The following is a 23296-nucleotide window of genomic DNA, read 5'->3' on the forward strand; positions in this document are numbered from 1 at the left end:
TTGCAGTTCTCTAACAATATAGATCTTGAGCATCTTTTCATATGCTTTATTTGACAGTTGGATATCTTTGTCTCGTGTCTATTCAGACCTTTATCTTACTTTTCAACTGGGTTCTTGTTTCTCATTGAGTTTGAAGTGTTCTTTGTATATTTTGGATAAAAGTCCTTTATCAGATATTTCTTAAATATTTTCTCTTGTCTGTGACTTTTCATTCTCTTAACAGTGTCTTTAACATTTAAACTTTTTATGTTAATTGTAGATTTCATGTAGTAGTTAGAACTAATTCAGATAACCCAAGTACCACTTACCATTGCCCCAAGTGGTACAGCCTGGCGACATTAGAACGTAATGTCACAGACAGGACTTTGACATTGACGCAGTCCAGGTAAACAACCTTTTCATCAACACAGGGGCCCTCAGGCTGCCTGTCCCTCCTATTTTGAATCCCCTTCCTGTAGTTAGAGATTTCTGCATATTTGAGTCCAGCTTTCCAATATAGGAATGAAAACTCACAGGAAGAAAGTGGACAAGTTTAAGAACACATTCTCTTCACTTTACCCAGGTAAAACTATTTCAAAGTGAAGGCACTGGCATTTCTGGTTGTAAACTCATGTGTGTGCGCTCGTGCGCGCGCGCACACACACACACACACACACACACACACACACACAAACAAGGAAATGAATGCTATCAATGAGACGGTCATTTCAACAAATTTATATTCAAAAATTTTCTTAAGAATACATGAAATTTCACAAGATCATTCATCATAGCACCAAGCCCATGTTCCTTGATAGAAAACTGTCAAATAACAAATACTCCAGTTAATTTCCCACAGGGATAAATTATGCAAATAGCCATTTATATCTCAATTTACAATAATCAATAAATAAGAGTGCACATTCATACAATTTTTGAACAAAGATCCTTTTTTTACAAAGCTACAGCTGTATATATATCTTCTAAATAGACAAAATAACCCTTCTACTATAAAATAATGTTTCACTTTTTTTTCCTCCATAGTTCTCCTAGAGCTCTCAGTAAAAGTTTTCAGACACAGTCAGTGAAGTCCTTCCATGACATTAAGAAACATTAAGTCTGCTAAATATATCGCAGGTCTCCCAAGATGAAATACCTATTCCCCTCCAGCACATGCTCTGAACCAACCCCTCTCCAGGTTTACCTGTCCCAGCAGCGTGGGTGGATGTAGCCAGTCTCCCCACTTGTCTTGGGCTGACAGTATCAGCATTAAGGCAAGTGACACAGGCAGCAGCATCTTCAGGTCCAGTCTCAAGGGCAGACCTGGCCACCAGGCATCACTGCCCCCTAGGCCAGCTCTGGGCATGAAGGATCTCAAATGCAAACGCTCTGCTCTGAGCAGAAACTGTGCCTTTTTATTTGAGTCACCGCTAGAAAAAGAGGCAAGATGACAAAGGTGGAAAGGTCCAGTCATGTACAGCTATTTATTCCTGAAGCTGAAATTTTGAATTTAGAAGAAATCCCCTGGGAAACGGCATTGGCTGCTGTCTTAACTTAAGGAGACCAATTTAGTCCTGGGAGCCCAAGGAAGCAGGTCCCTAGGTTCCACTCCAAACTTTCATCCAAACCTTTTACCAGATGAGCTTCTGCTACTGCAAACTCTTCCCAAAGGCACCTTTCTCTCACTTGTATACAGAAGTGCATTTATTTCCAGCACATAGGCCACTTATTGAGACAAACAAACAAACAAGTACAAAGAACTATCTTGCTAACCTTTGGATTTTTAAACCGAGAATTCCAACCCAGAGAGGTCAGGGAACTCTCTGAGGTGTCTGCAGGTGAGCCCGAGCTAGGATGTGGGTCCCTGAGGCCCTGGACCTCAGTTTGGGCGATGTGAGCTCTCTAAACTGCAGGCACCCTCAGACTTCTTTCAAAAGTGTCACGATCGTTGCATGACATTTGGGAATACAGGCATTCTGGCTATCCTTCCTCACAGCATGATCTTACAGACAATATGCTATGGACTTCTGGTGCAGCTAGAAGCAGCAGTTACAAATAGCATAAACCCATCAAATGACATTTTTTCCCTTTTTTGGCAACAGTGCAAATATCACGACTTTTGGTTTGTCCTATATCATTTTCAAATAAACTCTCAGTCATCAAAGTCTGTTAAAAAAAATAATAATGATCCCTATCTGAGGCCCCAACCAACCGTGACTTTATTTAAGTCACTCAGGATCTCCAGCCTCTGTTTTCATTATGCTCCACCCAGGCCTTCTCTGCTTTGCTTTTCAAAGGAGAAAGACTCCTTTCCACTCTGAAAACAGGAGAGAGGAACAGTTAGGGGCAGAAGGTATGGCTAACTCGAATCACTGATGAACTGCGTTTGATGCTAGACACTGAGATTTCACTGCTAACGGCCATTCAGAGGCAGAAATTTTGGTTGCAAATTTGCAACTGTAGGCTAAAATGTGAATTTCTGAAGGAGAGATTTAGGCAGTAGGGGTCAGGAGTTGGGAGTCCCAGTGTGAAAACTTAGAACTGGGAAAGGCTGCAGAGGAATCTGCAGGGTGGTTACTCCACTTTTCTACCTTCCCAGTAGAGAATTTCCACCCAGCACTTGTCAATCAGGTCAGTGTCACAAAGGATCAGAATTTCATTAGGGGATCACTTTCTTTCCTAAACAGGGATGATTAGGGTAAAATCAGTGTCTGAAAATAAGTCCTACACCCCAGGTTCTGCCACTTACTAGCTCTAGGCTATGACCTTGTTATTCTTCCGGCCGGGGCTTGTTTCCTCCCTGAAGTGACTGGCTCCCACAATTGTTGTGAGGGTCCCGTCAGTGAATACACAATGGCCCAACTTCCTCCCAGAAGGTGTGAGCTGGATCAGAAGCAGGGCAGCCAGCCCCTGGGCGGGGACTTGGATGGAGGAGGCAGAAGCCCTGGTTAAGAGAATGCTGGAGAGGAGAGGGAGCCTGTGCTTGGGGAGGAGGGAAACGCAGGACGGCTAGCCACTGAGACGGCTAGCCACTGAGCAGTCTGCGGCTGCATCACCGACTGGCAAGGAAGGCATCTGTTCTTTGACCAACACATGCTGAGTGTCTACACTGCACACAAGCTCAGAGGTTAATCTGCCCGAGATCACCCAGGCATCGAGTGACACCCAGGACTCAGATCCAGATCTGGCCGACTTCCAAACTTGCCAATTTTCCCTATCCCACATGCTTTCCAGGGAAGGAAGAAAGGATGGGCAGAAAAACCCAACAAGAGGAAAAGGGTTCATTTAAGGAGAGCCTGGTTAGATGGAGTCAGATGTGACACCAGCGTGTCAAGATTTAAATAGGTCAGCAGCAGGATCGGGCTGTAGGTGGTTGAGGCCTGTGTGTATTTAAAAACAACTTGGCCAATGAGCACAAAACGCCGGGTGGCTGTTTCCCTGATTGAGACTGTCTTCTGGTGCAGGGCTGCTACGGCCCCAGCTGCCACAAGGCGGGTCCTGCCCGCAGCCAGTGAGGAAGGGCAGGGTCAAGGCCGCCGAGGGGCGCTGACAGATCAGCAAGGAGGGCTATTGCTCATGGGGGGCCTGCTCGCGAGGGAAGCAGAGGGGCCGTGCAACTCCCGTGATGCCCAGGGTCCTTAGCCACAGGCTCACTTCTTTTTTTTTTTTTTTTTTTTTTTTTTTGCGGTGCTGGGGATTGAACCCGGGGCCTTGTGTTTGTAAGTAAGCACTCTACCAACTGAGCTACATTCCCCAGCCCCTGCAGGCTCACTTCTGCCTGCTGGAGAAAGCCTGGTGAGCGGCCAGCCACAAAGGCCCCTCGAGCTCCACCTGGGCAGCAAAAAGGCTCTGGATCTCCTCTCTACCCTCCCATTGTGGCTGACTGGGCAAGGGAAGCACCCTGTGGCAGAGTTTAGCAAATAAACAAGCCAACTCCAGCACCAACTCTCAGCCTTCCACTGCCCATCCCAGGTCCTGGGCCTGTCCTTAGAGCGTCCCCCGGCTGCTGGCTGGGCCAGGGGCGACTGCAGTCTGCAGCTGTAGCCTGAGATGCTCCACCTTCCCCAGATGGGCGTCCCCAGATGGGCATCCCAGTATGGCTGGGGAAGAAAAAGAACACAACAGGGCCCTGCAGAGACCTGCCCACTCTTGTTCCTGGCAAAACTGTCACTGAGAAGCTTTTGAAGTTCTGGCAAAGCCCATTTCTGGGACTTCAGGATGCGGAGCTCCGTATGAGAATCCAGGTCACTCAGTATAGATCAGGGAGGTCTCTTCAGGAGGAAGGAGAGGGTCAGTCTCAGAACTCCAGCAGGCCTTCTGGAGCCCTCTGCAGAGTGAGGAACCTGAGCTGGTGTGGAAGACTTCACACCACTCTGGTGACACAGTCCCACAAAGAAGGCTCCTCTTCAAAGCCAGGACTGCTCTGACACCCAGGAGGACACCTTCTCTACACATTTACTCTGACTTCTGTTGGAGACTGAAGTGTGGTAGGAAACTTAATTGGAAATGCAAATAGTCATCCCACAGTCACTAGTGAGCAGGGTGATAATTTCTGATCTTTAGTTTCATTTATTTTTTTGGCAATGGGGTCTATATTGCCCAGACTGCTCTTGAACTCATGGGCTCCAGCGATCCTCCCACAGCCTGTCTCTTGAAGGACTCATGCTGAGTCCTCACATGACCCCTATGGCTGTCTGACTCACGCTCACCCTTATGAAGAGCAGGCAAGCTGCATGAGGAAGAGGGCTGGGGAACCATGCTGAACCCCAGGAGCAGGGAAGCTCATGTCCTGGGTGGTGACTCGCGGACCCTGAGGGTATGCGCACTGGTGCTGAGCTCTGGTGGAAACACATCTGACCAGAGAGCTCAGGCGTGACCAGCTGCTCCCCACAGCTCTGTGGTCACCAGCTATGGAAGACACCCCTGTGAGGAAATCCTGCTCACCTTCCGGACTCCAACCCACAGAGAACACCGTTTGTTCATTGGCAAACACCAGTGCGGTCTACTTCTTCCTAAATAGACTGAGATGGCAGAGAAAACCAAGAAAACACACCACCACACGACTGGATCTTGTGGTGCGAAGATCTAGATGGTTTACTGGGGTAGGTGACAGAACTACGGGGAAGGAGGGGGAAGAAAGCCACTTGAGTGGCAGCCCTAGAGCAGAGCCTGCTGGTCGGCTGACCCGCTCCTGCACTCGGCCCAGCACAGCTCAGCAATGTGGGCGTTGCTGCGGCCTCAGAGAGACTCACGGCCCAGAAAGCCACCCAACTAACCATGGAGAAACTCGAAGGGGTTTGTGGATCCAGATGGGGTGCGGGGCGCAGGAGCTCACTTTTCCCATCATGAAACTCCTCGGAAATGAGAGCACCGGAAGGACAGCTGGACAGCCATGAGGACCCAGGATGGGGAGAAGGCAGCCGCAGGCAGTGGACGCCAGTCCACCCACAGCAGGGCAAAGGAGGAGGGCCTGCAGGGGAGGCCACTGAGCCACCACAAGTGGCCTCCAGGAAAGGGCTGGAGAGAGGAACCTTTGTGGACCCCAGCCTCTTGCCCCTGCCACGCAGCCAGCTGTCCCCTCTGCTCCTACGCCGTGGAGAAATAAGAGACACTCCAACCCAGGGACCCCACACACAGCAAAGGCGGGAGCTACTCAGTGGACTAGACATCACTGGTGCGGGGACAGCCTGCTGGCGGCCAGAACCCCAGCGCTGCACTGGGTCTCCAGGCGTGGACACCCCTACAGTTTTGCCACTGAACAAAGACACCTAGCCAAGGGGCAGGTGGGGGTTAAAATCCAGCTCTGGCTCTTCCTCAAGCTTTGCCCTACCTCACCGGTGCATCCTGCCAGAGAAAGGGGCAAAATGTGTGCTCTGCCAGTCAAGCTAAGCGCTCGTGGCGGCTTCTGCCCAAGAGGGACAGCTTGTTTTGAAACTGCACAAGGCACTGCAGAGACCAACAGCAGCCCCGCATGTGTCCCTCTTTCCCAGGAAGAGGAGTAGGGAAAAGCTCTCTAGAGAAATGGATCAGGCCCTAGAGAAAAGGTGTGCAGATACTGACACAGCATTCTTCAAAGACAAGTCCAGCCTCAGGGACTAGAGAAAAATCCCACTGGTTGACACACAGCTTCCAACAAGCTTCCTGAGCTTCCCTTTTAAACATGAACAGATCCACAGCATCACCAGATACTGGAGGAAAATTGGAACCTGGAAGTCAAAGACAGAGACCAACAAGAGAAAGGAAACTTAGAGGAAACCAAAGCAACACGGGGAGCAGAAAAGAACTTCCCTCCCAACACTATCATTCGCTGGGCACGGTGGTGCACACCTGTCATCTCAGCAACTCAGGAGGCTGAGGCAAGAGGGTCACAAGTTCAAGACCAGCCTCAGCAACTTACTGAGATCCTGCTTCAAAATAAAAAATAAAAAGGTTGGGATGTAGCTCAGTGGTAAAGTGCCCCTGGGTTCAATTCCCAGTACGAAACAAAATAACAAAAAGAACCTCTTATCAACATCCATAGGACTATGAGATCTGCACTCCTGAGTCAAGAACAGGGCACTACAAAACAAAAACCAGAACAATGGCAAGTCTTGGAAATTAAAAATTAAATACAATATTCATCCAGGGAAGATAAAATATTTTCCTGAAAGCAGATCAAAAAATAGAGACGAGAAAAAGATAAAACTGTTAGAGGATTAGTTGGAGAGGTCTGATATTGGAATGACAGTCCAGAAAGAAAGAATGTAAATAATTACAAGAAACTTAAGACACTTCCCACAGGGCTCAGCACAAAGTGTGACAGCAGAAATGTGACACCATGTGACAGCTGAGAACACCAAGCACAAAGAGCTCCTCAGTGTTTCCAGGTAGGGGAGGGGCCCAAGTCACAGGGGAGACCCACAGGTGCGGTGGCGGGAGGGGGTCGTGTTCCACCGCAGTTCTCTGCTCGGCCACATTTGGACAAATGCGTTCTCCATTTTAAGTCATGTGAACAAAATCATCTCAGAATATTTGCAACAATATTTGCTTTCCATGTTCCTTTTCTTAGATTACTAAAGAAGGTGTCACTCCAGAGAGAGAGTGGGAGGGAGGACGGGGCAGGGCAGAGACTATGAACCCAGGTAAGGAGGAAAGGTGACAAGTGACCACGAGGCTCAGGAGCGAACATCTCTGGTGTGACTGTGACAAGGCACGTTATTCGGGCATTCGAATAATATGCTCTAACAATACTGAAGAAATAAGGAGGATCCGGCAGGGAGTGACCTCCGTCTGCAGTATTAGCAGGTCAGTGGATGTTGCCAGATGAATTAAAGGGATAAAGCGTAAGCGTGTCATGCAGAAATGCAAAGGTAAATATTAGAGGAGACTGCTAAAGTGTTCAAGGCAGTTACTTCTAGGAGCAAGTCCCCTAGTCTAGAGGAGGCTAGTTCTCATTAAAAAAGTTCCGCGGACTGGGGTGGCTTGTCCAGCAGGCTGCCATACCAGCTTCTTCCACATAAGCCTATATCCAAATGAATTTTTTTCTCCTTTAGAAAATCAGTTTACTGTCAACCTGAGCCAAATGATTTTTGGGCATCGTGCCACTTGATGTTTTAAAGGACATTAGAAGTTGTAGGAGCGAGAGAGGAAGTCTGCAGAGGTTTTCTGAACAAGGCCGAGAGCTGTGAAGCGAGATGATTCACATTTGGGTCAGCTCTTCCCTGGCATTTAATTTGGGCAGACGCCAGTGCCCAGGGTTATAAAATATCACACACATGACCTTTATTATGCGTGCCTCTGAACTTCTGACGACGCCAGGAAGCTCATTAATCACTTTGCTTCTATGGGCTCCTGGGCTTCGAGATGGAGCCACTCCAAGCTCCGAGAGCTTTCACCCTTGAAGGCTGAGATTCTTTGGGGGAATGGAGGCAGAGTGGCGTAGAGGCCAGGTTTTAGCCTCCGGGACTCAATCATGCTGTGTAAATTCTGTACTCTTGAGGCCTGCAGCTTGAAAGAAGCTTGCTAGGAAGGAATGGGATTCCCTGAATCAAAGCAATGTGGCATGTCAAACGACAAGCCTAGACAGCTGTGAAGAATATTCCAGAGGGGTTAGGGACCGAGATTGAAGGTAAACAAAACTTTCTCATGGAACAGAAAAAAAAAAATTTTTTTTTTTTGAAAATGATAACCAAACAGTCTGATAGGTGCCCAAATATTTGGTTTTGCTTGAATGAGAACTTTTTTTTTCCTAGTCATTTTATCAGGACACTCATGTGCACAGTAGAAGTTTCCTGCAAAAAGGAACAGCTCTGGACTGGGCATCAGGTGCTCTGGATGCTTCTGGTGGGCAGTGTGACTTGGCAACCCTGCTGTGCCTCTCTGGGTTCAGCAGGACAAGCTGCTCTGGGAGGCCTTTTCCTGAGCAGAGTTCACTATTTCAGAAGGGCTGCCCGATGCATGCTGCCGGGGAGGGCAGAGGCAAGAGGAAACTCACACGGCCTTCGGTGACCTGAGTCTTAGCAGGGACCCAGCTGCGGAAGACGGGAGGCAGGGAGAGGGGCCTCTTTCCTCACAGACCACCTGCTTTGGTCTACTCCCCGGGGTGCTCCAGAAAGAGTTCTCGAAAAGCCCGTTACGATGGGTGGCAAGGGGAGCCAGTGCCAAGACCAGAATTCAGAGGCCAGCATGCCCCACAGCATTCTGAAGTGGCACGGTAGGCACTTGTTCCTAGCCTGTCCACTCCAAGCTCCTCAGGACCTTTCCCAATGCCCTGCTGGGCCCCGAGGGACTCACAGAAGATCAGCAAAGTGGGAGGGGATCTCCGCCTGCTGGCAGCCAGCTCGAGCTGTTTTGAACACTGTCTAGACTAGCCCCTCTCAGGATTCATTTGACAGAAGGTCCTATTAGTGGAAAAGATTTGAAAATCACAGTTCTATCTCAAACCAATCAACGCAAAAACAAATTAAAAATGTATCTCAACTGGGTGTGGTGACATACAACTGTAATCCCAATGACTCAGGAGGCTGAGGCAGGAGAATCACAAGTTGGAGGTCAGCCTCAGCAACTTCACAAGACCCTGTCTCAAAATAAAAAATAAAAAGGGCTGGGGGTGTGGCTCAGTGGCAGAATGCCCTAGGATTCAATCCTCAGTACCAGGAAAAAAATATGCATTTCACTTCTCCAACCGTTCAAGAAAACCAGGGTGAGAAACACAAACTCCATGGCTCACAACGGAGCCTTGCTCTTCTTCCCTGATTCTGCCATTCCCTGGAGCGCTTGCTGGGAGCCAGCAGCTTAGTGCTGCTTGGTTCCGCCAATGAACGCAACCAGTCACCAGACAGCAACAGGTACACGGACCTGCAGCATCTTCACCCGACACCCACACTTGGAGGAAAATTCTTCCAGGCAAGGTCTCAGGGGACCACGCTCCTCCTCATCAGGCAGACCCTCATCTGAGAGGTGAGTAACTAGAGTTCATCCAGGACCTGAGAAACCCGCATGCACAAGAGCCGAGATCCAGGTTTTGGCTGAATATTGGTGACGATGCTTACCATCTTGACCAAGCAAGGCACAAGACAAGACTCACCAGGGATGCGGCGGCCACCTGAGTTCTGGGCACACAGCCAAAGGGGAAAGGAGCTCTGGGTCCTCACAGAGGAGACAGGACCCAGCAAAGCGGAATGGCAGGGGCGGGGGCCGCCATCCAGGTCTTCCAGGCCTGCAGAAGCGGCCCCACCCCCAACGCAGAACGAAACGAAGTGAGAAGACCCCGCCCTGGTCAGGGGCCTGTCTTTTTTATTCTCCGGACACACACATCAGAGCCTGTTGACATCTAGCTGCGGGAAGAGAAGGAGGCAGTAGACCAGGAGCCAGAGGAAGAGAATAAAATACATCACGTCCGGCTGCTGCACAAACTGCGTCAGGGAGTCGCTCTGTGGGCTCTGGCTGCCCAGGGTCATGGCTTCTCCAGAATTGTTGGCCTTCCTAGAGAAGGAAAGACAGGACAGCAGTTAGTAACAGGCCCCAGGAGGTGGCCCCACCCCTACTCCGTCCCCACTGCCCCGAGAGCCCAGGGCTTGTGATGATTCTGGGAGGCCACGTGTCACGGGCACGGACCCAAGGACAGGGTGGGCATCCCGCGGCCCTTCCAGCCTCCACCCACCCGGCTCATCTCTCCTCACACCAAGACAGGCATACTGAGACTCATGGGGCGGTGGCTTGCCCTCCCGCTCTCCAGGGACACCTCCTTCATGTCACAGTGCCCCCAGAGTGCTCCCCATACGGAGCGAGGTACTGACAGCTTCCAGTTACTGGCTAGTCAGGGAGGGGACTCCTCAGCCATCTAAAGGAGTGCAGGGTGCTCCAGTGACAGGTGATTTCAGAACGGCCGTCGGAAACAGCTAAAGACACCCCTGAGTTTTATTTCTGACTTTAGAATATCGCCTTTAGGAGAATTTTTAGATATGATTTTGGTCAAGTGCATCTTTCTTTTATTCTATAGCAGGCAGTGCTTAAAAGGACCCTTTGCTTTTGTCTGCCAAGTCACAGGGACCTGGCAGAGGGCGGTGGGAGCCAGCTTCAGGCAGACCGTCCACAGAGCGGAGGATGAGGGTCCAAGCTGACTGGGGAGGGGCTGATGTGGGGACCTGAGTGTGAGTGTCGGTCCGAGGGCCTTTCTGAGCCTGAGATGCAGATTATGAGACGCTAAAATCACAGCACCTCGGAAAAGCGAGGGTGGGGGGGCTTAACTGAGTGATTCCCGCAGCATGTGGTACAGGGTCTACAAACCCTGGGACTTGGGAGGTGAAGCAGGAGGACCAGAAGTTCAAGGCCTGCCGCAGCAAATTTGCAACACTGTCTCGAAATAAAAGTCAAAGTCTGGAAACGCAGCTTGGAGGTAGAAGGTTTGCCTAGTGAGGGGCGGCCCTGGGTTCCATACCAGGTAAACAAACGGGTATGCAGATAACGGCATTTCTCTTTCTTAAAACTACAGAAAAAATGGAATTTCGAGGGTGACAAATGCCTGATGAGGAACACGTGGAGAGCAACACCCGGGTCGGTCAGCCTGCGGGTTCTATTTTCTACCCCTCTGCCTCACAGGAACGTGTTTTCCTATGAGCGCGTGCGGCCTAGTCGGGACTTGACTTCGCAGTTCCCTGTCAGGCCAGCAGGGGCAGCTTGCCTTGCTTCCTTTTTAGGAGTCAGAGGGGAGGCGTTCTAAGGCCCACGCTCCTGAGGGCTGAGCAATATTCAGACAGAAGCTTCCAATTCCAGTAATCTAACTTTCCAAGCCAAGCCAAATCCTTGGGGGCATGGGGAGTGGGAGGGAAGGAGAGAGAGAAATTAAAGCACTTCTGTGACTGCGACTTGGACAGGGGCATCCCAGACTGGGAGACGGTTCTGCCTTCTGTGTTCTAAGGGGGCCGTGGCACGGCCAGCCCGGTGACTCTCGATGGGACTATCTAGTTCTCCAACAGTAAGAAATACTTTCATGGACATCCCGGCAAGTTTGCATTCCCTCTTCATGTCTGCTCTGATGCCATAAAACTGTAAAATCAGCTCAGTGAGCTTCTGAGTATTGTACCTGCAGGGGCGACAGAAGGGACACAGCTGTAGGGGCCGTGGCAGCGCCGCCTGCTCCTCCCGCCTAGCCCTGCTCTGGCTCCTCCTGCAGAGCAGCTGTCAGCTGGGCGCTCAGACTCCTCTTCACACTCACACTGCTCGCTCAGTGTTCATCAACATCTGCTTTTCCCTTCCCCGCAAAGTGAATTATTCTCATAGCCTCCGGAATGGGTATTTTCCTACGTTCTTTCAAATTATTATTACTGTGATCCACAAAGCACAGTTTAAAAAAAAAATCACCACCCCATCAGGTAGGCTACTTCTTTAAAAAATATATATATATATTTTTTAACCTCACCAAACTTGAAGCAGAACAAAGTCACCAACCTGGTTAACATTCGGTTTCTTCTGTCATCCAGATCTGCTGCATTCCTCAATTGAACATAGCTAAAATGATCCTACAGTGAAATTTATAAACAAAACCCCGCAACCCAATTAGTAAAGATGAAATCTCTGAAACAGAAAATAAGATGATTTCAAACAAAGTCAAGCATGCCAGGCTTTTCTCGATACTGCAAACAGCTAGTTTCAAAATCAAACTGCTAAACAATAAAACATCCTCCTCCCACCCCTCCCCCGCGCCCTCGGGGGTGACTGGGAGAGGCCCACCCACCACCCATAACCCCTTCTGGGTGTGTTGTGGAGCTGGGCTGCTGCTGGTCCCAGAAATTTGGGGCTGGGTATCTGCAAATGTCAAGAGCGTCCTCTACCTATGTTGTGTTCCTGTCATTGAAGGGGATCTTTCTGGGTGTGTGTGTCGGGTCTAGGGAGGCGTTTCGGGGTTGGGGTGGGGAGTTCTTTCTTTCTTTCTTTCTTTCTTTTTTTTCTTATAACAAAGAGGCCTTTGGGCTTTAAAATCATCACTTTATTTACATCCCTTATTGCCCAAACTGGACATCCACAATTGGACTGTGCTTAACAACAGGTTTCAATGTGTTTGTCTTCTATCCAAAAGTATAGTTGTTGCACATCAGTGATTTCAAAGCTCTAGGCTGGGGGAGGAGGAAGGATGGAAAGGAACTGATTAATTAGCAGGGACCGAAGGGAAGAAGAAATTCACATACTAACCGATTCCAAAGACCTATTAGTATGGCGTCGAATGTAAATGCTGGAGTCACTGTGACTAGTCCTGAAAAACAAAGACATGTTTTGAATTGATGCCACCCAGACTCCCCAGGGCTCAGTCATATGGTTACCCCAGCCCCAGTCGTCCCTGCACGGATTCAGGCAAGTGGTGACTTCAGTCCCGGGGACAGAAATGAGAACTCTTGTCCAACGTGTCCACTTCGTGGGTGTGTGCTTACGCCCAGTAAGACAGACAGACACGTGGACTCTCCTCTGCAGAGCGACAGTCAGGATGCTCACTGGAAAGCAGGCCACCTATTCTTAGCAATCCTGGTTTTCCGGTAGGAAGCCGTCTCTTTGTCCAAGCACCCTGAGGTCCTGGGGCTCGCCTGGGTCCTCTGCAAGTTAGTCGTGGGCTATGACAGGGCTCTGGAGCGCCCCTTCCTATGACAGCTGCTCTTGCCGCCTGGTCCTGGTGTGCCCTTCCCCCCAGACACAAGCAGGCACATTTTCCTACCAAACTTTGAGGCTGGCAGGGAATGGGCCTCTGTCCTTGGAACACAGGTGTCTTGCCCAGAGCTGAGGCAAAAGAGGCCTGGGTTTTCATCTTGGCTCCTAGCAGATTAGTTGGCAAAGACTCTGAGCGGCTTTCCTCCTTCGTAAAGGGATCGTCATTCCCATCCCGCCTACTTCACAGAGCTATGGTGCTGGTAGGATGGTGGGATCTGAGCACCGGGTTGTGTTTTGCCGCCAGGTGTTGGTGGTGTGCTGTGGACTCAGTTTCCTTAATGCAAGCCCTGTGTGACCTCCTGGGGTCTGGGGAAAAGGCATTTGTCTCAAGAGTGTCTTTCCAGGTAATTTGTCACTTGGCAGCTTTGCTCTGCCTGCCCACTGCTGTCCTGAAAACCCTGAGGACATCTGTAGCTGGGAGTTCCAGAGTGCCTAGTATGTGTCAGGGCTGCGGTAGGCCTAGGGAGACCTCAGTCCTTGTCTGCCACCCAGCTACTTTTCCTTGGCTGGTGTCATAGCACAGAAATGAAGTAAAATGAACCTACAAAGACAAAACCCACCCGGCACCCAGACCCCAGGGGAGCCTTGCCACAGAGCTGACCCCACGCTGCCGGCCTGGAGATGCAGGGGGGCCCTTCTCCGCCCGTGTGTCTGTGGTGCTTTCCAGTAAAGGGGCACCTGCCCATCAGGAGGGAACTCTCCCCTGTCCGCCCCCCCAGCTTCTGCATCGAGTTTTCTTTTAGGTGTTTTGGGACTTATTTATAGTGGGTTTGAATCCTGGTCTTCATTCTTTAAGCAAACAGTTATCGAGAGCCTACTATGTGCTAGGAACAGGCTAGGTGCTTGGAAGCCACCATCCCCTGCCAAGAGAAGCCAAGGGAGTGATTCGTCCCTTCATCTTCTGCTCAAAGGACTTTCATTGAATGCCAACAATAAGTTGGGAACTGGTTAACTAACCGCTGGTGCTGGGCTGGTGGGCTCTCTCCACATCTTTGTCTTTAAGGCGCTGGTTGGGGAGGATAAATACATTCTACACAGAGGTGACCACAGCAGTTACAGTTCTGCTATGCAGTGAGGAAAGAGTAGAGGCCACAGGAACATATAGAGGGGATCGAAAAAAGGCTGCGGGACCCAAGAACCCTGCTTGGAGGAAGTGGTAGGTGGAGCTGAGACCCAAGGTTGAGACGGAGTAAGCCAGGGGGACGGGCAGGTGCCCGTGTTCCGGGTAGAGGGAAAGTCATTCACTCTAAAGAAGCCTGGAGGGGGGTCAGTCAAGAACCTCGACGATGGCCAGGGTGGACGGAAACAGAGACAGAGGTCGCCTGGGCCCACCAGGCTCTGAGACAATAGGCCTTTCTTCCTAGTCCAGTGGGAGGCCCCCAGGGAGACAGGATTGAGAGATGGCCATAAAATACCCTGTACCAGGGAGGAGAGGTGCCCAGACAGGCCCCACTCAAGAACGCGGGGCCAGCTGCTGACCTCGCTGCAGGTGAGTGTCCTTAGGTGTCCAAGAGGGTGTGGCGTCTCCTGCCCTGGCGCCAGCAGGCAGAGGGCTCTGGGCGCTCTCCTTCGCTGGCACTTGGGACGCAGCTTCCACCAGGGCTAACACGCTTCGTAACCAGTCTAGCTTTGCCACTACTGTGCCTGGGGAAGGGGGACGGAACTGCCCCACACAACAGCTTCCTGGGCTCCTCTTCCCTGGGCATCACCTGCACCGCCGGTGGGGGCACAAAGCCAAGAAATCTGCTTTGCCACACTCCCCACCGCCCCTCCCACCTGCTTCCATTCAGCAGAGTTTGCTGAGGGTCCTGGTGGTACACTGTTGGCATGGGCTGTTTCTTTCACTGCTGCGTCTGTTTCCCCAAGTCTCCCACACAGAAGCCAAGCAGAGTGGACCTAGAGCCACAGGCACCTGCAGTTCTTCCTCCGGCCCCCGAGGCTCCCCAAGTGCATAGCTCCTTAATTATCCTGTCTGGCCAAGATCACTGGTGCCTCTCCAGGGAACAAGGGGCAGAGAAGAAATGTGGACCATGCAGGGGGACAGTGCTGGTCTCAGAGCCCGGCTAAGCTACGGCCTCAGCAGAGGTCCTGGGAAGCTTGCAAGGCCCTGAGCTTCCCTGTCTGCCATTGTGAAGCACAAGCCCACCACATGCCTGAGGGGCCCGTGAGAACGAGCCAGGACAGCGGTGTGAAGGGGAAACGGGGACTGCTGCGTTGGGAGGTGACACCCAGGGCTTCTGAAAGCAGCGACACGTTTTCCCTGTGACAAATCTGGCTCTCTAGCAGCCCTGCAGTGACTGAGCAGGTGTGTGCTGTGAGCTTCCCACGGATCATCTACGGCTCGTCATCCTCCTGCTTCTCCTGTCCCCAAGAAAAATCAACCATCCTGACCACCTTTGAGCCATTCGTGGGAGAAGCCAGAATACTAACATTCACGTCGGGTTCTACGTGACCTGGACAAAAGTCACACGCTCACAGTCAGTAGGACGCTTACAAACTGGGAAGTCTGGCTCCACCTGGCCCAGTGGCTGTCTGGGACCAGAGTGGCTGCAGGCTCCAAGGCCATCACTCCCTCCAGCACCCACTGGGGTCGGGCCCACCCCCCCCCCGGGCCCATTGCTGTGTCCACCCAAACAGCACGGTCCGGAGCGAGGGCACGCCTGGCGCCCCTGCAGTCCTGCTCCTGACAGGCAGCCCTGGTGACAGGCAGGCGGGCAGGGGAGCCCAGGCACAGAAAGCCAGGACTTTCTGTGACTGTATTTCACCCCTTGTCCAAAGCCACCCCCTGCACCTTCCAGAATCGAAAGCTGAAATGGGATGAGTACGGACAGCAACTCTGGCTCCATCTTTAGGGTGAAAAGGTTTTTAGTGAAATACCTGGAAGGGACTTTGTGGTCGCCAGTGTCTTCCTCTAGGTCCTCTGAGGACCGAACAGTGCTGGGTGCTATGAACAGCGAGCCTTCCTCGTGGTCCATGTGCTTCCTCTTGGCCTTCTTTTTGCTGCTGGTGGGCTCTTCCAGGACCTTTTCTTCTAACGTGTTTGCTACGTTTTCTGAAGGTGGGGGTCCTTGGGCCTAGAAGACAAAAGAGCCAGAAATGAGTTGGATTTCCTGCCGGAGCAGATGACATCACCTGGCAGCGTCCCACCCCGGCCCAGCCGCCGTGGCCAGCAATCTCCCTCCAGCACGGTCCACCTGGGAGAGAACCCACCCCAACTCTTGTGCCTCATGTGGAGTCAAAGGCTGTCAATGGATGGAGTGAAAGCAGAGCCAGGCGTGAGTCAGAGGCTCCCTTCCCATACCCTGGCCGAGGTCGGGTGCCTGACCTTGAGCTGTTGACCTCTTTTAGAGCCTCACTTTGCAGGTCTGTCAAGTGGGTACAATATCCAATTGCCAACCTCTTCCCACAGTCTGCGGGGTTTCCTAGGGAGGATGCTCCTCAGAGTGGGCTGATCCTCCACACCACCATCCTCCTCCCTCTGAAGCACAGGAAGGCACCCGGAAGCCAGGTGTGCACAGATGGTCATCAGCTTGAGTGGTGCACACGGGCCAGCGCAGTTTGTGGGATGACACCTCACTGTGCCAAAGGCCACACAGTGCCACTTCTCTAGCACTCAGTTGGTGAGGAAGAGTCCTGACCACTGTCATGCCAGCCACCTGAAAGCCATCGGCAACACCCCGTGACATACAGCAGCACGGGAGTGTGCAGCAGCTCCTAGGAACCCCTTTGGGCTGGAGAACCTGCTCAGTGGGTATCGGAACATGAGGACAAGCCAGCCAGCTGCCCCCTCTGTGCAGCCATTGAAAAGGCACTCTCGGCAATCCAAGAGGACAGTCCCTCTGCCAGCCCCTGGGACTGCTGCCTTTTCTGAGAGGTGAAATGTGGGAGGACTTTCTTTTTTTTCCTTTTTAAAGGCTAGAAGAAGAAAAATCTGTCATATTCTAGTCCTGTTGGCTGGGAAAATACTCCTTTTATTTTTCAAGGAGGGCCAGGTGTCAGAGAAACCATCCACCCCACGGGTCTGTCACTGACCTTACCTGACACCCTCGGTGCCCACCCTCTGGGCTCACCCCCTGGCACTACTCATACCCAGGGACTAGACACGGAGCCAGGAGCAAGGGGCTCGGAGCAGCGGGCAGGTGCTCTAGGACAGGTGGAGCCAGAGGCAGCAGACAGACGGTGAGTGCCAGTCCCCCAGGTCCAGTAGGCAAGGCTCAGGAGGACGCGGTGTGACCTCCGCTGCTCACATCACCAGGGCCAAGGACTAAGGGGGACTCTGCGTCTCCGGTGGACTCCATGATCCCACCCCTGCTGGGCTCCCTCAACCTGCCCATGGGCTGGGGACAGCAGGTGCTGGAGGGCAGGCAAGCACTGTGCTGGCCAGGGACGGGATCCCGCCGCGACTTAGTCATCCTAAAGAACAGAGGCCAGAGATGCGACTCGGGCTCTCCCTGTCCCCCACTCGGCCCCCACCTTTTGTCCTACACGAGCTTTTTGGCCGACCACAGTCCGAAGAACTACCCCAGCCTGGGGACACGAAGGCCTGACCTCACTGGCCCCGCTGGCCTTTTAGGTGCCCACCGGGCAGGGCTTGCTTCAGGGAAGTCGGCCTCCAGCAGCCGGAGGAGGCCGAGAGGCCGATGGGGGTCAGGGAGGCAGGTGGGGCTCCTTCCCTGGGGGCAGGTGCGTTCCTGGCACCTGGGGACCACCCAGGCCTCTTCTCCACCTGCCCCACACCTGCATCCTCACCGCCCCGCCCCAGCTTCAACCCGCCATGCTCGCCTCTACGCCTCAGAATTCTGCCCCCACTGTCCAGTGGGCACACTGAAGGGAACTAGGCCCTGCTGTGGCACTTTCCAGCCGAGTCCCAGCTAAGGCTCCTGGAGTCCCCCTTCCCTGTCACCCTCCCCAGAGGGCGCAAGGCTGGCTCCCTCCGGGACTTCCCCAGTCAGCACTGTCTTTTATCCACCCCACATCTGCTCTGCCCCAAACTGCCAGGCAGGACACCTTTGCCCCTGCATCGGGAGGCCCTATCGGTCACCATGCTGATGGCTAGGGTCCCAAGATTAATACACAAATGCCCACTTGCTCCTGGGAGAGAAAAACCCCATGAAAACCGGATAAGCACTCAAGGAAGGAGTGTTCAGGAATGTGCGGCCGCAGGTGCAGGGGCTGGGGGCTCCAGGAGGCGTCCTGCACAGGGCTTTGCAGGGTGACGGTCGGGGAAGGCTGGTGGGACCAGCCCGATCCCAGGGGGTGGTGTGTCGGGGAGCCCGCAGGGGGCTGGCCTGGCTGGAGGGAGGCTGGCCCAGGAGGGGGAGGGGTTTGGCCAGCTGGAGAGGGAAGAGTCTCCAAGGCCACGCTAGGAGTCTGGACTGGACCGTGGAGACAGGAGTGGGGAAGTGACGTGATAAGACTGTTTTGGGGGCGCCCCTCTGTGGGCTATTGGGGGGCTACACTGGGAGGAAGAGGGGAAAGCCTAGGGAGAGACGAGGGGCACATTGGCGCTAAAGCAATTGGATGGGCTGGTCACGTTCCCACCTCTTCCAGCACCAGGGGACCCGCCTCCACTCAGAACCTCCCCCACCAGCTCCACCGCACCCCAGCCCTCCTGGGTCTATGCCTGACGCCACGTTCTCTAAGAGGACAGCCTTGGGGGCCTGTGTCTCCCGCATCTCACAGGGCGGGCAGTGTCTTCCTTTATTTCTGGCAGTGCTGGACACTGCAGTCCAGAGGGCTGGACTGGGGGACAGGTGAGCCAGGTGAGGGCCGAGCCCAGGCCTGCACTGCATCTGTGGGGCGCAGCCGGCATGGCTTGCGATCCTCCCTCTGGACTCCCAGGGCTGCAGTGCCGAGCTCCTCTCACAAGGCACCTCGGGGACGCTCCCCTGCTGAGTCTCTGCCCCACACACTCCCCGGAGGCGGCAGGCCAGGGCCCCGCACGCCGGCTCCCTGTCACTCCTGCACCTCTTGAGCTTCTGGGCCTGATGAAGTGGGACACGGGTAGTGGACAAGTATGTGTCCACTGCTCGAGCTCCAGGTGACAGTTTACACGGCCGGTTTCAGACCACGGGAACCGCGGATCAGGGCCAAACATACCAAAGACTTTTCAAATCACCGTTGGAGTCAGGTGAGCTGTCCCTGTTCCCCAGACGGCCGCAGCAGAAGGGCATTGCAGTTCACTAACACACGCTTCCATGTTGGCTACAGTTACTTAAGAAAACAGTGATTACCACCTCTACTCTGCTGGACGTCACAAGTGACCTCACACGGTCTTTTTAGCAGATCCATGGCTAGGGCTAGGATTGGGGTCAGGTGGATAAGGCCAGCGAGGTGACCAGGGTACGAAATTTCAGAAGGGGTTCCTTCTCAGGTGCCAACCCAGCACTCGCCTGAGACTCACAAAAGTGCTTCCCCTTTGACTTAGTGCCCAGGGGTGCCCACGAGAGGACCCTCCTCACCCATTTCATGGAGGGAAAAGTACAGAATTTCCTTGGGCAGGGGCCAGGGCGCCCCGACCCCATGGTGGCGTACCTGATGGCTCTCTACAGGGTCACTCTCTTTGGTCTCCCTTGGCTGGTGGTCCTCAGTGGGGGGCAGGGGCGTGGGTTCCGAGGCTGGCGTGGCCCCATCGACATAGGACGCGTGGGTACTGGCACTGGGAAGGACCTCGGCTAGCGCCAAGAGGCTGCAGCTGCTCTGGGCATCCACGGCCTCCCCGTCCCTGCTGTCCAGCTCGTGGGGATAGCCCTCGGGCTCTTCCAGATCCACATCCTCACTCTTGAGGTCCTCCGTGCCTTCTGCGTATGCTTCCAGAACCGCCGCCAGGGGCACCTCGTAATGCGGGTAGTAGAACAGGTCGTGGGGAATGACGGAAATCTTGGACAGGGGTGGAGAGGGTTTGAAATCCAGGCCTTCTTCGCTGTGGCTCCGGAGGGTCTCCAGGCTGACACTGCCGCTTGGGGGGTTGGAAGGCAGTTCCCCACCAACCCCCGGGTCGCCTTCAGCTTCTCCCTCTTCCTCCCTGTGACACCGAGGGGACTTTCTCTTGGCCTTCTCATAGACCTCTGGCTTCTTCTCTGCAGGTGTCTCATCCAGACCTGGAGAATAGCCTTGCGCGTCCTGCTCGGCGCCCTTGAGAGGCTCCTGCCTGTCACGCTTAACTTGGGGCTCGGGAGACTCCCTCCCGGTGTGGGCGGACTTGCTCCTCTTCTTACCCAGCTTTTCAGCAGGAGTCTCGGCAACCACCTCCTCGGCTGGTGCTTTCTCCTGCGGCAAAGGGACCTCCGGGAAAGCTTGGCTGGTCGAAGCAAAGTCGACGAGGTCACTGTTAAATTTGGAAGCTTTTAACGGGATGCCTTCGAAACTGTCTTCCTTATATACAGCTTCTACGGTCAACAGCTTCACCTTGATCTCGAGGGCATCGGCCAAGACGGTGTTTTCGGCAGGGTGCGGAACAGGATGACTGTCCTCGCTGTGGCCAGTGGGACCCTCGACAGAACCGTTACAGGAAGAGGGATGCTGGGAAGGCGGAGCGTGACCGAGGGTACCATCTGCCCCTGGCAAGTCCCAGGGGACCCTGTCGGAGGCTGCTCCCGAGATGGGCGAGGCTTCCTGTTTTGGCTTCTTTTCCTCGGCGACCTCGACCACCGAGGTGTGTTCGTCCTTCTTCGGCAGCTCCTGGGTGGCAGTGGCACTCAGGCTCTCTTCAAAGCTGAGGTCGGGACCGTAGAAAGGGTCGCTGCTGCAGGAGGCGTCTTTATAGGTGTCAGCCTCAAAGTGGACAGTTTTCTTGATTGGCAAAGAGTTGGACCTCCGGCCTTCCTTTCTGGTGGATAAGATGGAAGATTCTGGAGATGGCTCACTGATGTTGCTCGTCTTCCCTGGGCTCCCCTGGAAGACTTGGTCGATGATCTGGTGCATAAAATCGGTGGAGCTGTTGGACAGTGCACAGCTGGACATGCTGCCCAGGCAGAATCCCTTTGTGCTCTCTGGCTGGTCACAGACAAAGACCTTGGTGGGTGGTGGGTGGCTGGTTTCGTGGTTGACGGTGTAGGCCTGCTCCCCGTTCTCAGTCAGGAGGAGGACTTTGCTCTCCTGCTCGGGAGGGGTTTCTTTGATGCGGACAAAGGTGGATTCGATGGGGACTTCTTTATCTGGATCCACGAAATCTTCCTGCAAAGAATCACAGGACAATATGAAATGAATCCAACCTCAAACTTTAAGTGTGATCTATATGCCCCTCTAAACACACACACACACACACACACACACACACACACAAAGACACTTTAACAAAGCATTCTGATTAAATGGTTACAAGACTTCTGTTCCTATTGAAGTGTGACAATACCAGATAAATAAAAAATAAATATAAAATACTAAAGGCTAGGGATGCAAACAAATCTCAATGTGCTAATCTCCAGGGAAGGCCGAGCACTTCTGAAGTGAGCTACATCATGTCTGTGTACCACTGGCCAGTCTGGGTATGCATGGTGGGAGACTAACCACCTGCGATAAGGCATCATGGGCCATATTGTAACTGATCAGGAGGGCTGCTGTAACGGACTGAATCTGGAAGGGCTAAAAACAAAATCCCTTCTTGTCATATGCTTCTGGTCCCACACAGTGATTTCTAGTGTGTGAGAGCCAGCCAGGGGCTGGGCTGAGGAGGAGAGAATCTTGATGGTATCACAGACTTGGCCTCCAATGCACTGTTACAGAGAGAGACTGTGTACTGACCTCAACCTCCAAAAATGTGAAACCAGAGAACTGAAATGAAAGAAAACTGTAACCAAACTCCCATCAATTCCTGATAAAGTCAAAATGCTCAGCTCCTTGTCTCAGGGGCTTGTTTGGGAAAGGGCTATATTCTCTGCTCTGGGTTGGATGTGGGTTGACCCCCAAAGGGTTCATAGGTGAGAAGAGCGGGAGCCAGCATAGGTAGGTGAGGGTTGCTGGGATCTTTCAGAGTGCAAGGCGTTTGAGTCATTGAGGGTGAAGGAACTCAAGTTCTCATAGATTCCAGTTAGTTCCCAAGGGAGGGAGTGTTCTAAAAGAGCAGGCCTAACCCCTGGACTGCTCTCTGGCTTGACGTCTTAGGATGTGGTCTCTTCCTCTGGCATACATTTCCACCATAATGTCCTCACTAGATCCAAACTGATGCTGGTACTCATGCCCTCTACCTTTGTATACTACCTAACCTCAGGTATTATATTACAGCAATGGAAAGGACTAATACAGAAAAAAAGTTTATCTACTTCAATCTCTACGATTCTTTTATATATTAGATCTGACATAAAAAAAAAATTAAAAAGTCCTGAAGACTTATGAGAATGAAGCCTATAATCAAGAGGAGCAACAGGCACTAGAAGTAGAGCCACCAATGACCCAGTGTTAAAATTAGCAAAAGAAAAATCTCTGGAATAACTATTTAATCTACACTACACTTCAAGACAACTAAAGGAAGCTCTTTGGGCTAAAGGGAAATAGTCAGAGATGGAAGCCTGGATCTGAAGGGAAAAAGTACTTGAAAGAGGAAACCCACGGTCATAGAAAAAACTATACATTTTCTTTGAATGTCCACTGACTGTTCAAAGAAATGATAAAATATTGTGAGCTAAGATGGACATAAGAAAGGTTAAAGGACAAAGAAATGGAGTTACACTGATGAATTTAGAAACATATAAGATGTACACTGAATCTGAAGTGGCATGACAGTAATTTAAGGTAGGTTCACCGATGAGCATCACAATCCCTGGAATAACTACTGAAAAGATTCATCAAGGAGATGTGGCTACCAAGCCCATAGAGGAGAGAACATGGACACCAAAAATGCTTGAGCAATGATAATAATAATGATGATAAAAGAGTAGCTGAGACACACGAAGGAGCATAGGACAGATGGGATCAATGGAAGACAGTGATGGAGATAGTAGATGAAATCCATGTGAAAGGACAGAAAACAGATCGACTAAACCAAAGAGCTTATAGGATGGGATAAGAAATAAGACTCAACTGAGTGCTCTTTACATGAAACATACTTTCAACACAAGTGCACATGACCATGAAAGGAAGAAGATAGAAAAATACCTATCATGTAAACACTGATCACAGGAAAGCCACGCCTACATCTGCACCA

The 23296-nt window shown here is 52.2% G+C and overlaps 1 protein-coding gene across 3 annotated transcripts in view; it reads right to left on the minus strand.

Annotated features, from left to right (window-relative positions):
- Positions 1–701: 701 nt before the first annotated feature.
- Positions 702–23296, minus strand: part of Clmn (calmin) — a 94153-nt gene continuing 71558 nt past the window's right edge. The window contains exons 9-14 of one of the 3 annotated variants that reach the window (XM_047539199.1): positions 19690–21330; positions 16033–16229; positions 12649–12709; positions 11908–11978; positions 11446–11542; positions 702–9938 (exon numbers count right to left, since the gene is read on the minus strand). In XM_047539199.1, the coding sequence (XP_047395155.1) occupies positions 9774–9938; positions 11446–11542; positions 11908–11978; positions 12649–12709; positions 16033–16229; positions 19690–21330 (2232 nt within the window). In that variant the 3' untranslated portion in view covers positions 702–9773. Of the gene's footprint in view, positions 9943–11445; positions 11543–11906; positions 12034–12648; positions 12710–16032; positions 16230–19689; positions 21331–23296 lie in introns of those variants that run through there. The other 2 variants (XM_047539200.1, XM_047539201.1) reach the window with 2 other exon arrangements.

The sequence above is a fragment of the Sciurus carolinensis genome, chromosome 2 (assembly GCF_902686445.1).
Source record: "Sciurus carolinensis chromosome 2, mSciCar1.2, whole genome shotgun sequence".
Lineage (NCBI taxonomy): Eukaryota > Metazoa > Chordata > Mammalia > Rodentia > Sciuridae > Sciurus > Sciurus carolinensis.